The sequence below is a fragment of the Bubalus kerabau genome, chromosome 19, assembly GCF_029407905.1.
Source record: "Bubalus kerabau isolate K-KA32 ecotype Philippines breed swamp buffalo chromosome 19, PCC_UOA_SB_1v2, whole genome shotgun sequence".
Classification (NCBI taxonomy): domain Eukaryota; kingdom Metazoa; phylum Chordata; class Mammalia; order Artiodactyla; family Bovidae; genus Bubalus; species Bubalus kerabau.
Window position 1 is genome coordinate 40,779,281 of NC_073642.1, and position 13,857 is coordinate 40,793,137.

The 13,857-nt window shown below is 37.6% G+C and overlaps 1 protein-coding gene across 1 annotated transcript in view; it reads right to left on the reverse strand.

The window, feature by feature from the left end:
• The window catches only part of PRKD1 (protein kinase D1), a 348,924-nt gene that overhangs the window by 148,692 nt on the left and 186,375 nt on the right, over positions 1-13,857 (reverse strand). The window contains exon 2 of the mRNA XM_055556386.1: positions 7,391-7,529. Within this exon, the coding sequence (XP_055412361.1) occupies positions 7,391-7,529 (139 nt within the window). The remainder of the gene's footprint in view (positions 1-7,390; positions 7,530-13,857) is intronic.

Sequence of the window (13,857 nt, forward strand, 5' to 3'; positions counted from 1 at the left end):
GACCCAAACCAGGTTTATTTGAAAGGTAAGAATGGAAGAGAATTAATAACACTAATAAATAGAAATGCTGAAGACACAGTTAACATAAACCATACTTAGAAGAAAAGAGTAATGACCTATAATCTTATTTTTCAGGGTTTCCATTGTTACAAAACCACCTACACAGATAACTGCAACTAAACTTGGACAGGAACTGAGACCACTTAGCCTGGCAGAGCTAGATACTCCAGAACAACTACAAAGAAATAGAAACTGAGCAGTAAAGGCCAGGACTTTTACAATCTAGTTACCGAAGCAGTATTAGGGTTGAGGAGGTGCTTCCTATGACTAATTCCGCTTTATTAAAAGCAAACAAACAAGCTTATGTCTATATAATGTACTCCTGGATAAATAATAATGCAGCGACCTAATATATCACTCTCAAGGATTATTCCTTCCATCCATATTTCAGAGAGGGAACATACTACTAAGGAATGTACTATATCTGAGAGAAATAGATATTACTTGCACAGCACCATTAAATCAATAATTTACACTTACTATAAAATAAAGAACTAGTTAGAATTTTGTTACATTTTTTTTTTTCTGGCTTATGGTTTAGGCAATGAATCTTACTAACAGAAAAACAGTTATAAGGATACCTTAAATATATTGATCCTAAGACACTATTTCAATTTTGATTAGAACCAAGAAATTATATGAATGGATCCTATTTAACAAGGGCACAGTTACTTTTTATTTCATATTTTGTATCATAACTCTACAGAGAAAAGCCTCCAGAATTTTCTTAACCTGATCACTATTTGTACATTTATTAAGTATCTATTTTTATGAGGAAGAGGGAAAATACTGGCCCTGTGATAAAGATCACGTCAATAAAACTTGTAGCTAGTTCGTTGCTGGTTTTGTTGTTAAACTATCATCAGTGTTTCCCTGAAATATAAACTGTCTTACTATAGTAGGAATTCTCTGAACAGATTCTCAAGAAATCCTATTTACTGGTCCAAGTTCAAAGGGCTAACTTGAAGCAGTATGAAGAGTTTAGTCACTTAGATTCAAGCTCTGGTTGATACTACCCCTACTCACTGCAGGATATGGGCAAGTTAAAATTTATATTCCATAGCTTTTAAGGTATCTGATTTCACTGTGTCACAAAGTCATTGCAAAGGAAACATCAGTGCTTATGCAAACTGCTTCAAAAGCCTATGCTACTATGTAAACAAAAGTTTATTGCTTCTTAACTCCTGCTTTCCCATGGTTCAAACATTACTCTCTGTGAGAGAGCAGTGGCCTGTATAGAGAGAATGAATATACCCTCTCACATCACCGGTCCATGGGCATGACCCATGTGAACCGCTGAACCCAAGACTCACCAGATAGAGTGGGCGGGGTGGGGTAGGGGGTAGTATTCTGTGATACAATGAAATTGAGAAGTCATCTTGGAGAATTATCTTTCCTATTAGCATTCACCAAAGTTGTGAAGAGTCCTGCAGTAAATAATTCTTTAAACGTTGCTTAAAACAACATTTCTCAAAGTAATGAAAGAACAGGATCTCCTTCTGTGGTATGTTTAACAACCATGAACATCATGGGAAAAGGCCACTTAAGAGTCTGAGGAGAGCAATCAAAACAGCTAACATCAACTCTGCTGCTGCTAAGCACAGAAATTCTCTACAGTGCTTTACGCACATTAATTTATCTTAATTTTTATAATAACCGTACAATGTAGGTACTATTGTTTTCCCCACTTTATAGATGAGGAAACTGGACCACAGAATTATTTAATGTCTTAGCAAAGATGTTAAGAGGTGAGTACCATACATACACACTATAAACCCAGATAATCTGGCCCTGGAAACTGTACTCAATGCTTAGGCATACTGCTTTACTTGAAAACTGAATAAAACATGGAATCTATGTTTTATCATCACTGTATGATACTTTCCTCCAGTATAAGCTCCTTTTTGCTGCTGCTAAGTCGCTTCAGTCATGTCCGACTCTGTGCAACCCCACAGACGGCAGCCCACCAGGCCCCGCCGTCCCTGGGATTCTCCAGGCAAGAACACTGGAGTGGGTTGCCATTTCCTCCTCCAATGCATGAAAGTGAAAAGTGAAAGTGAAGTCGCTCAGTCGTGTCCGACTCTTAGCGACCCCATGGACTGCAGCCTACCAGGCTCCTCAGTCCATGGGATTTTCCAGGCAAGAGTACTGGAGTGGGTTGCCATTGCCTTCTCCAAAGCTCCTTTTTAGATAAAAACAAAAACAAACAGAATCTCTGAATCCCAGAGGTTGACTTCTCTGGTGGTGCAGATGGTAAAGAATCTGCCTGCCATGCAGGAGAACCAGGTTCAATCCTTTGGTTGGAGAGACTCTCAGAAGAAAGGAATGGCTACCCACTCCAGTATTCTTGGGCTTCCCTGGTGGCTCAGACGGTAGAGTCTGCAGTGTGGAAGACCCAGATTTGATCCCTAGGTCAGGAAGATCCCCTGGTGAAGGAAATGGCAACCCACTCCAGTATTCTTGCCTGTAAAATCACATGGATGGAGGAGCCTGGCAGGCCACAGTCCATGGGGTTGCAAAGAGTCAGACATGACTGAGCGCCTTCACCTTGCCTGGAGAATTCCATGGACAGAGGATCCTGGAGGGCCCCAGTTCACGGGGTTGCAAAGAGTCGGGACAGGACTGAGCCACTAACATACACACACATACAACTTGTACAAAATCACGAAGGATGTCAATGGTACTATATGGCCATAAAATCAGTTCTTCAGCCCCTCAGGGGAATCCCCAAACCATTTGGCAGATGCGCTGAACAATGTACGAGGACAAGACTTTGGAAGATGAAAAGGAAATGAGATCGTGCTAAGACAGTTATAGCTCTCCTTGGTGTCCCTTTCTTTTTCTCATCTCCTTCATGAACTATACCCATATGGTTACTATATCTATTTTACTTTTAAACTATATCTTGATCTCTACCTCATTTCCAGCTCTTTTGTCACTGCCCAAGAACAGGTCCAAATCCTTCTAAATGGGCTATAGCACTAGCTTTCCAAAAAAGCTCCCATCCCTCAACAGCTGGGAACAAATAACCACATGTATAAACAACACTTTGCAAAGGTATAAATAATACAGGACAATCTACTGTGAAGGGTAATGAAAATTTCCCAGAAAAAATATGGTTTTTTACTGTTAATAAAAGAAAGAAAGACTTAATATTTAGCTCTAAGACTTTAAATTGTGATTTTATTTGGTAAGTTCTTATAGTTCCTGTCTATTTTCTATTTAATCACCTACAAGATAGATACATACACACAAATACACAATTATTAGAGATCAAGTCCAAACAAAACAAAGCAAAAAGAGTTGAGTCATATGAACTCAGTCCTGTTAATATGCTTGACTATGGCTGAATTACCAGGCTTCAGTAGAGATTCATCATGAAGAAGACTTCAGATAAATTCCATTAACTTTCACAGCTCAGTACCATATACTTGAACTTGACTTTGCCTTTAGTAAAAGAAATTTCCATTTGCAGTGTTTTCTTACTTTATAACAATAACAACAGACAAAGTTTGCCAGCTGTGGGAGTGTATATGGTGGGGCACTTCCATGGAGTTGTTTTTTTTTTTTCCCCCTCTATAACCTACTCCCATCCACCCATGAGCAATCTTTTCCTGGCTTACTGGGTATAAAAGCACTAGCTCAACCAAGCCATGTTTTCCAAAATTAAAAAAAAAAAAAAAAAAGAGAGGGGGGAGCCAGTGAATTAGCCAGGAGCAGTCCAGTTAGTACTTACAGATGAGGAAAGGTCTCAGCAGAAAATGACATAAGCACAAGAAAATTTTTGATGTCGTCTGAAGAGACGAGAGGATTTAACCTTACTGAAAATTAATACTTTCCATATTTTCTGACATTTTATTACCATACTATGTCAGAAAATGTTCCTGTTAGTGGAATGTTGATCAAACATGAAAAGAATCAGATTATGTTTATGTCACTACAGAGTAAAATTTAATTTTTCATGAGGAAAAACAGAAAGCTTAGATAAATGAATTTTAACAGTAAAATTATAGTCTCCAGGAGGGAAATTTCCACAGCAAGTTTATGTTCTGGAACTGGTCAAAAGGCCATAGCGGGGATGTCCAGTGTTTGGCTCCTCTGCTCCGCTTACCCATTACATTTTGAATGAAGCTGATCCTTAACCACACCTCCAGGAAATGGCATATTTCTCTGGCCAATCATAGCATCCATTCTCTTCAAGGACTGGTTCAGGAATGAGTATGTTTATGAGCTTCCTTGCACCATGACCTGCAGTGTCTTAGTAGCTATCATTTGTCTTGCCTCAAATTATAATGTAATACAATCCTGCCCACATCACAGGCACTAATTCCATGTCAGGGCTGGGTAAATGCATAGCAAGGAGACTTGAAGTTCAGTTTACTTTTGCGGATATATCTAGAAATAATATTTTTACAACAAATAAGTATTTTTACAAAATTGTGTATATGTGATAACTTCTAATGTGATAGCCAATAGCCAATCAAGCAACCCATATATGTTTACTGAGAACCTCATGTCTATGGTAACAAAAGGATAGGGAGAGAAGCCTGCACCACAACAGTAAAGCCAGGTGAAGGACAGATCTGCCCTGAGCCGTGCTGGCAAGGGATGTGTGTCTGGCAGTCATGTGTGGTTCAGGAACAGGGATGGTAAAAAAGATTGTTAAAGCAATTCAGATTGCAGACAGGTATAGCAGGAACTGCTATGATGTAACAGAATATCAGGTAGTCAATATTGCATCAGAGTGATGTAAGACATGAATACAGAGGGCCATGAGCTGTGGGGAAAGAAGAATACAGGAGGAAATCTAGTCCGAAAATGGTAGAGGGTTAATGATTAAAAACTACAGTGAAAAAGACAGGAATTGTGTATTTGGTGGCAACTGACAAGTTGGAAGAGGAGTGCTGCCAAGTGGAGATCTCCGAGTTGGGGCTGCGCCTTATCGGCGAGGTCAGAGTTGAGGCTATGCTGTGGGTGATTGACAACAATGAGCAAAGGTAAGCAGTGTGGGGGAAAACAGGGGTATAAAATGGAGGGGTGGAAGGTTTTAAGTAAAAACTATTCTTAATATGTACTGAGAAAAGCAAAATACTGAGCATTAGAGAGGGAGAAGAGGGAGAAGAATATAGCTGCCAAAGATGTTTACAGGCAAATGCTGGAGATCCAAACATAATTGAATGTGTAGGCACATACTGTATATATGCACTATATGTACAAATGTGTGTAACATATACATATGTATGTGAATAATATAAGGGTTAAATGTGTCAGGGAAGTGGAACTACATGAAATGTGAAAAGGGTTCAAAGGTTACGGTTCAGGAGAAGAATCAGAGCAGGCTGTTATAAAATGGCTTCTTTTAAATACCAACCAGACAACCACTGAGAGACTGGAAGAGGCTTTCCTGAGCCAGGTGATCGGGCAGCAAGTGAGGAAAAGGGACACCTTTAAACACCCCTCAGCACCGTGGCCAGGGAGATAGGAGAGGCGGGACAGAGAACATCCAGGGTGGACGACAAAAAAGGTGGAGTGTAGGCATAGCGAGGTTCTGGGTTTGCATAGATGGAGAGGAAAAGCAGAACGCTGTTATGTCAGGTCAGCATGGGGCACAGCAAGTCTGGCTCACGGAAGGCATGGGGCTAACAGGCAAATGGGCAGCAGCTCTCCCCGTAAGAACACACACATATAGCTTGCATTCAATCTGTAGGGTGTTACTCTGAGGACTTGACCACGAATGTAAAATGGGAAGACAAAGAAATAATTTAGAAATCCAGTTCTGAAAATCTTCATATATTTCTGGGCACAGCCACAGGAAAAGGGCTCATAAAACATATTCTTTGCAAAGCCGACTGGCTTTGAGTCTAACGTGAATTATGGTGACGACAGATCCGGTGCATGCTGTCTCTGAATAATTTATTTCAGGCTGCTTCCAGTGTTCAGAAACAGGAAACTTAGAGGACAACATGGCGAGGCACTTGTGCTGTGAGGCCAGGCGCAGTGAGCCAATGTCCAAAGACTCAAAGAAAAGGAAAAGGGAGGACACAAGCAAGTGATTCCCCCTCAAATTAAAAAAAGGGAAAACCTTTCCTTTTTTGGTTTGTTTAGCAACTGGCAAAACTATAAGCAACAGGAAAATTATTATTTTTATCTAGTGAAACCAGCTGTTTTACAGGCTCTGTCTACCCAATGAAAATGTGGCAATCCCAAGACCTCTCAGGGTCTCCTATCAAGGAGAATCAATACAGACAATGCAAACTGGACTTCATCAAACCAAAGGCCAGGTGAATTATAATCAGTGCATCCAAGTACAGGGCTCTGGAACTTGAGAAAATGAAGCCTAGAAACATTTTTAAAGTGAACAGATTTCCTTTAAGAAGGCCAGAAGGGAAAAAGGAGCAGTACAATCTGAATTTCTCAATAATGACTCAATTTTAACAAAGATAAACAATAAAAATCTAGACCTCTTTAGAATATTGGACTGATTACTGTTGTTAGGATCCCTGCTACATGAGTTCTCTGGCATTTTTTTAAAAAGTTAAATTTTTGTGACAGGCACAGTCCAATCCTAAACAAAAAATATAAATCCTAAACAAGAAATAACAATCTGGGCAGAGGAAATGCAGCTGTTTCTCAGGGAGTGAGTTAGCTAAAGTCGCACAACATGGCCTGACCTGCTGTAACTCCTGAGCTCTGGTTTCCAATTTGATCTTGGCTAGTAGCAACTGGAGTTTCGACTGGACTAAAGCAACAGTTTCCAGGCCTTGGCTTTCAGACACTCAGTACATTTGGGGCCCTGACATCTGTCTTAACTTCAATGCTGGTGAGTGTGTTTTCATTTGCTTTTGCTGTTTTAAGTGATTTAAATAATGAATCAAAGTATTCATGTGTGTTTTGGGGGGACTGGGGAGAGTGCAAAGTTGGGAAAAGTGACCGGGACAGAACTGGGTGGGGAAACAGCCAATTCAAGAGAAACCTTTTGCTCTTTTTCCAAATAATGTTGAAAGTTCATATAGATAAAGCCCTAAAATTTCCTCTTGAGTTTGGGTTTGATGTAATTTTTTTTTTTTTTTTAATGCTGCCTTAAAAATTTATGGCCAAGCCTGGATGGCAGGGAAGTTTGGGGGAATAGGATACATGTATATGTATGGCTCAGTTCCTTTACTGTTCATCTGAAACTAACCCAACATTGTTTATTGACTATACCCAATACAAAATCAAGTGTTTAATATAAATTAATGAAATCAAAACCAAAAAAAAAAAAGTAAAACTTATGGCCAAGAATTCTCCAGATGCAAAGTATTAATCTATGAATAAGGAAAAAGTATACTACCTGACAAGACAACTTCAATGAGATCGCCTTCTTGGATATCGCTAGCTGTTTTCACCAGCTGAAGGATGTTTTCAGAGGTAGGGTCATGGCGAAAAAGCAGGATCTTATCATACATTCCATAGAAACCACATTCAGGAAACTGTAAATACAAATACCACAACAGGTTAAGCGTCAAAATCTTCCTAAATTTAAAATAAAAATCAAATAAATAAATGTCAGCGCACAAATACAAGCTAATGACAAAAGTTCAAAATATCTAGAACATTAACAAATAAAAATGAATGGCCAAGTAGATACTGAAATGACTCCAAAGCAGGAGGAAAGAAATCACAGTTCATAAAAGCAATAACAACAAAATGCTCTTCTAATTACAGAGCAAAAAAAAACAGGAGAATCTGAGATAAGATTCAAAGAAATTTGTGGCAGTAAAGTGGTTAAGAATTACAGTAAGTTCTAAGAACTGAGTCTTTTCACATGACTTATAGCAATTCAATAACATTAAAATGGGACTATGTTACAATTCCATTACAAATGTTGTTGCAATTTGTCTGCAAAAAAAAGAGGCCAGTCCATTCTGGTATATTCAAAAATAAGAGATGACTCAATAAATCTAAATATGTTCTGTGTGTGGGCAAAGGTGTTATCTAGATCCTTTGATTCAGGGAAGCACCAGAGGAAATAATCCAACTCTCCCTGTTGCTGCTGCTCATACAGTGCATCTAGTTTCCATGCAATCTAGGTGAAATAGGTAAGTATTAACACAACAGCTAAAAGTCAATTCAAGTATACATAGTTAATATTCTCCTCACAAGGATAAATCCAAGTTTATTACCCAAGATTATCTCCCAGTAGCAGGCATATAATGAAAGCTAACTGAATGACATTTTATACTGAGCAAGTCTATAAAAATTTTGATATTAACAATTACTATCAGAATATTAACAATCAATATTATCCCTTACATTTCCTCTCTTCCTTCTAATGCAAGAAAGAGTATTAAATTCATACCACAGTCCTGACTGATCAATTTTGTTTTAAAAGTAGAATTATTTGATCAAAAGATAGAAACGTCCTTAAGAATCTCCCCAGAGTTTACTGCAGCACTGTTTAAAACATCCAAGACATGGAAGCAACTTAAATGTCCATGGACAGAGGAAAGGATAAAGAAGATGTAGTACATATATACCATGGAACATTCCTCAGCCATTAAAAAGGACGTAATAATGCCAATGGCAGCAACATGGATGGACCTAGAGACTGTCATACTTACTGAAATAAGCCAGAGAGAGAAGAAAAAATATCGTATGATATCCCTTACATGTGTTATCTAAAAAGAAATGATACAAGTGAACTTACTTACAAAACAGAAAGAGGCTCACAGACTTAGAAAATAAACTTATAGCTGCTGGAGGAGGGGGGAGAATGTGAGGAAGAGATAGTTAAGGAGTTGGGGTGGACATGTACACACTGCTATATTTAAAATGGATAACCAACAAGGACCTACTGTATAGCATGTGGAATGCTGCCCAACGTTATGTACAGCCTATATGGGAGGGGAGTTTGGGGGACAATGGATACATTTACGGCTGAGTCCTTTTGCTGTTCACCCGAAATTATATCATAACATTGTTAACTTGCTCTACTGAAATATGAAATAATTTTTTTTAATAAAAATCAATATAAAGATATTAAAAAGAGAAAAATCTTAAAGTCAATTTTAAGTTTATCACAAAGAGCATTCTGTATTAGTATTGGAAGATTTTTACTAAAACAAACAACCTAAGCTAATTTTGATTGTGAAAATGGCTCTTTTCTTGTATGTGATATTTTCACATAATCAGCAACTGCTATTTGCTTTATAAATCTATATTTGTCTTGTGTGGAAAAGGTCATAAGTCAAAGAGAGAAAATTGTCTTGTTCCTGAAACTTGTGATGTGTCTGACACGTATGTCAATAAAGGCTGATTCTAAGGAGGTACTATCATGAAGAAATGTCCAGAATATGGTATCTTCTAAAAATAAATTTATTATGCATTCTTCTTTCTTTTTCCATGTTAATAAAATTAGGGGCTACAATCATTTTAAGACATTTTGTGCGAACTGAAAATAAGTATATACAGAACATCCTCTTGCTCTTAAGAGTTTGCTGACAAGCATGATTTATCTGTATACCTGTATACACTTAGTATATATATATATATGTATATATATATATACACACACTTATTATATATAAAGATATATATCTGTATATCACTTAGTAAAGTTGGCTTCCTTAAAATAAACTCAAGAGCTGAAATGATGTCACTGCTCCCACTGTGCTATTTAAAACTAATACTTCCTTTTTTGGTAATTTCTCCAACAATATTAAGAGAGTGAAAAGAAAGAAAGAAAGAACTAAAACACCATTTTCGAAACTAAAACAATGAACAGTTCATGTATTATTTGAAAAATCAACTTCACTTGATGGGCAATTTACAGTAAATGAAATGGATATAAGTGTAAAAGTCTTAAGTTCTGAGTCTTCATCAACACCAATGCAACAAAATTTATAACAACAGGAAACATATTCATCAACCTCTTAAGCTTTATAGTACTCCCTTGTAGTTGATGCTACACACCATTTTGACTCAACATAGGTTTACCCTATCACCAAAGATTAGCTCACCAGCTACAGAATTTCATACAAATGAAATCATACAACATGTACTGTGTGCTCTTTCTTTAAGTGGCTTATTTTGTTCATTATAATCTTTTTGAGATTTGTCTACACATTCTATATTTGAGATTCATCTCTTTTTACTCTTAGTTATTAGCATTTCATTACATGGCTCAAGGATATTTGCTTCTCTGTGCTCCCACAGACAGACATTAGTGTTTTTCCCCTCGGTTTGTGGATACTATAAATAATAATGCTATGAAAACTTATGTACAAATGTTTCAGTGGGTATATATTTTCATTTTCTATGATAAAAATCTAGGAAGAGAATTTCTGGGTCACATAAGTGTATGTTTGACTATATAAATATCATTATGTCAATAACACATTATACTTATTACTGAAACTTTATATTAGACTGGATATAGTTAGTGTTAAGTGCTTCATGTTCATCCTTTTTGAGACTGCTTTGAATATTATACGTTTTCTGAATTTCCATATTCATTTTATTTTTTTTTGTTTTTGTTTTTGTTTTCTCCCACTACTTTTATTTTTTTTTTAACTTGTGTGAGATTTTATTTTTTTTTAATTTAATTTTATTTTTAAACTTTACATAACTGTATTAGTTTTGCCAAGCCATATTCATTTTAGAACCACTTTGTCAATTTGTACAAAATAGATCTGCGCTGATTTTTCAATGATATTACACTGAAACATAGATCAACCAACTTCAGTAGATGTATATTCTAAGAATGCGGAGACATTTGTTTTGTTATGAATAAGGTGGTATACTGCTTAATATATTAGTTTCTTTAAAATTTCTCTCAAAATTTTTTTGTAGTTTTCCATATATATGTCTTAGATATATTTGCTAAATTTATCTCTAAGTTTTCATATTTTATGCTATCATAAATGCCTAAATAGGAAAAGGAGTACATCAAGGCTGTATATTGTCACCCTGCTTATTCAACTTATATGCAGAGTAAATCATGAGAAATCCTGGGCTGGAAGAAGCACAAGCTGAAATCAAGACTGCCAGGAGAAATATTAATAGCCTGATATGCAGATGGCACCACCCTTATGGCAGAAGGTGAAGAAGAACTAAAAAGTCTCTTGATGAAAGTGAAAGAGGAGAGTGAAAAAGCTGGCTTCAAGCTCAACATTCAGAAAACTAAGATCATGGCATCTGGTCCCATCACTTCATGGCAAATAGATGGGGAAACAGTGGAAACAGTGTCAGACTTTATTATTGGGGGCTCCAAAATCACTGCGGATGGTGACTGCAGCCATGAAATTAAAAGACGCTTACTCCTTGGAAGGAAAGTTATAACCAACCTACATAGAATATTAAAAAGCAGAGATATTACTTTGCCAACAAAGGTCCGTCTACTCAAGGCTATGGTTTTCCCAGTAGTCATGTATGGATATGAGAGTTGGATTGTGAAGAAAGCTGAGTGCCAAAGAATTGATGCTTTTGAACTGTGGTATTGGAGAAGACTCTTGAGAGTCCCTTGGACTGCAAGGAGATCCAACCAGTCCATCCTAAGGAGATCGGTCCTGGGTGTTCATTGGAAGGACTGATGCTGAGGCTTAAACTCCAATACTTTGGCCACCTCATGTGAAGAGCTGACTCAATGGAAAAGACCCTGATGCTGGGAGGGATTGGGGGCAAGAGGAGAAGAGAATGACAGAGGATGAGATGGCTGGGTGGCATCACTGACTTGATGCACATGAGTTTGGGTGAACTCTGGGAGTTGGTGATGGACAGGGAGACCTGGCGTCCTGCAATTCATGGGGTCGCAAAGAGTCGGACACGACTAAGCAACTGAACTGAACTGAACATAAAGTAAAATCTCTCCTTTTTGGTGTGAAGTTCTGGAAGTTTTGAAAACTGTATACCATAACCACATGACATATATGTACTATACACATTACAACCAAAATAGAAAACAGTTCCTTTTACTATAATTTAGTCTTCTTAAGAATGTCATATAAATGGTATCATACAATAAATAACTTTTAATCTGACTTTATTTAGTGCAACGAAGTTAAAATGCCTTTAATGTCTGCAGGGTCTGAAGTGATTTCTCTCTACTATTTTCTCATATCTGTTATTTGTGTCCTCTTTCTTTTTGGATTAGTCTAGCCATTGGTTTATATATCTTTTTTATGTCATATTGTTTTGATTACTACAATATATTTTGAGTCAGGAAGTGTCATGTCTCCAAGTTTATTCTTCTGGCTCATAATTGCTTCTCATTGAAGAAGGCAATGGCACCCCACTCCAGTACTCTTGCCTGGAAAATCCCATGGATGGAGGAGCCTAGTGGGCTGCAGTCCATGGGGTCGCTAACAGTTGGACACGACTGAGAGACTTCATTTTCACTTTTCACTTTCATGCACTGGAGAAGGAAATGGCAACTCACTCCAGTATTCTTGCCTGGAGAATCCCAGGGACGGGGGGAGCCTGGTGGGCTGCCATCTATGGGGTCACATAGAGTCGGACACGATTGAAGCAACTTAGCAGCAGCAGCAGCAGCAGCCTAATTGCTTGGGCTTTTCAGGGGTCTTCTGTGATTCCATATGAATTTTAAAGTTGTTTTTCTACCTCTGTAAAAAAAACTCCTTGGAATTTTGATAGGGATTGCGTTGAATCTGTAGATTGCTTATCGTAGTTTGACATGTTAACAATGTTAATTCTCCCAATGCATGATTATGCAATGCTTTTCTATTTATTTGCCTTTGCTTTTGTTCAGAGGTATTTGTTTTCAGCATACAAGTATTTCACTTCATATTTCTCGTGTAACCATGAAAGTTCTTTTCATCGAAGTCCATCACCTCTACCATTTCTGATCTGTTTCAATTAGCTCTTTTAATCCCAGTTATGGGTCACATTTTCCTGCTTTTTTATATGTCTACTTTTTAAATTCAAGCTAGGTTTCAGCAGTATGTGAACTGTGAAATTCCAGACGTACAAGCTGGGTTTTGAAGTGGCAGAGGAACCAGAGATCAAATTGCCAAAATTCGTTGTATTATGGAAAAAGCAAGGGAGTTCCACAAGTACACACCTACTTCTGCCACTGACTACACTAAACTTTTAACTGGGCGGATCACAGCAAACTGGAAAATTCTGAAAGAGATGGGAGTACCAGACCACTTTACCTGTCTCCTGAGAAACCTGTATGCACATCAAGAACCAACAGTTAGAATCAGACATGGAACAAATGACTGGTTCAACACTGTGCAAGGAGTATAACAAAGCTATATATTGTCACCCAGCTTATTTAACTTATATGCAGAGTACATCATACAAAATGCTGGGCTGGATGAACCACAAGCTGGAATCAAGATTTCCAGGAGAAATACCAACAACTTCAGATATGTAGATGATACCACTCAAATGGCAGAAAGTGAAGAGGAACTAAAGTGTTTTTGTTGAAGGTGAAAGAGGAGAGTGAAAAAGCTGGCTTGAAACTCAACATTAAAAAATTTAAGATCACTGCATCTGGTCCCATCACTTCAAGGCAAGCAGAAGAGGAAAAAGTAGAAGCAGACAGATTTTATTTTCTTGGGTTCCAAAATAACTATGGATGGTGACTGCACCCATGAAATCAAAAGATGCTTGCTCCTTGGACGGAAAGCTATGACAAACCTAGATAGTGTATTCAAAAGCAGAGACATCACTTTGCTGACAAAGATCTGTCTAGTCAGAGCTATAGTTTTGCCACTAGTCAAAGCTATGGTTTTGCCAGTAGTCATGTACAGATGTGAAAGCTGGATCATAAAGAAGGCTGAGCACCAAAGAATT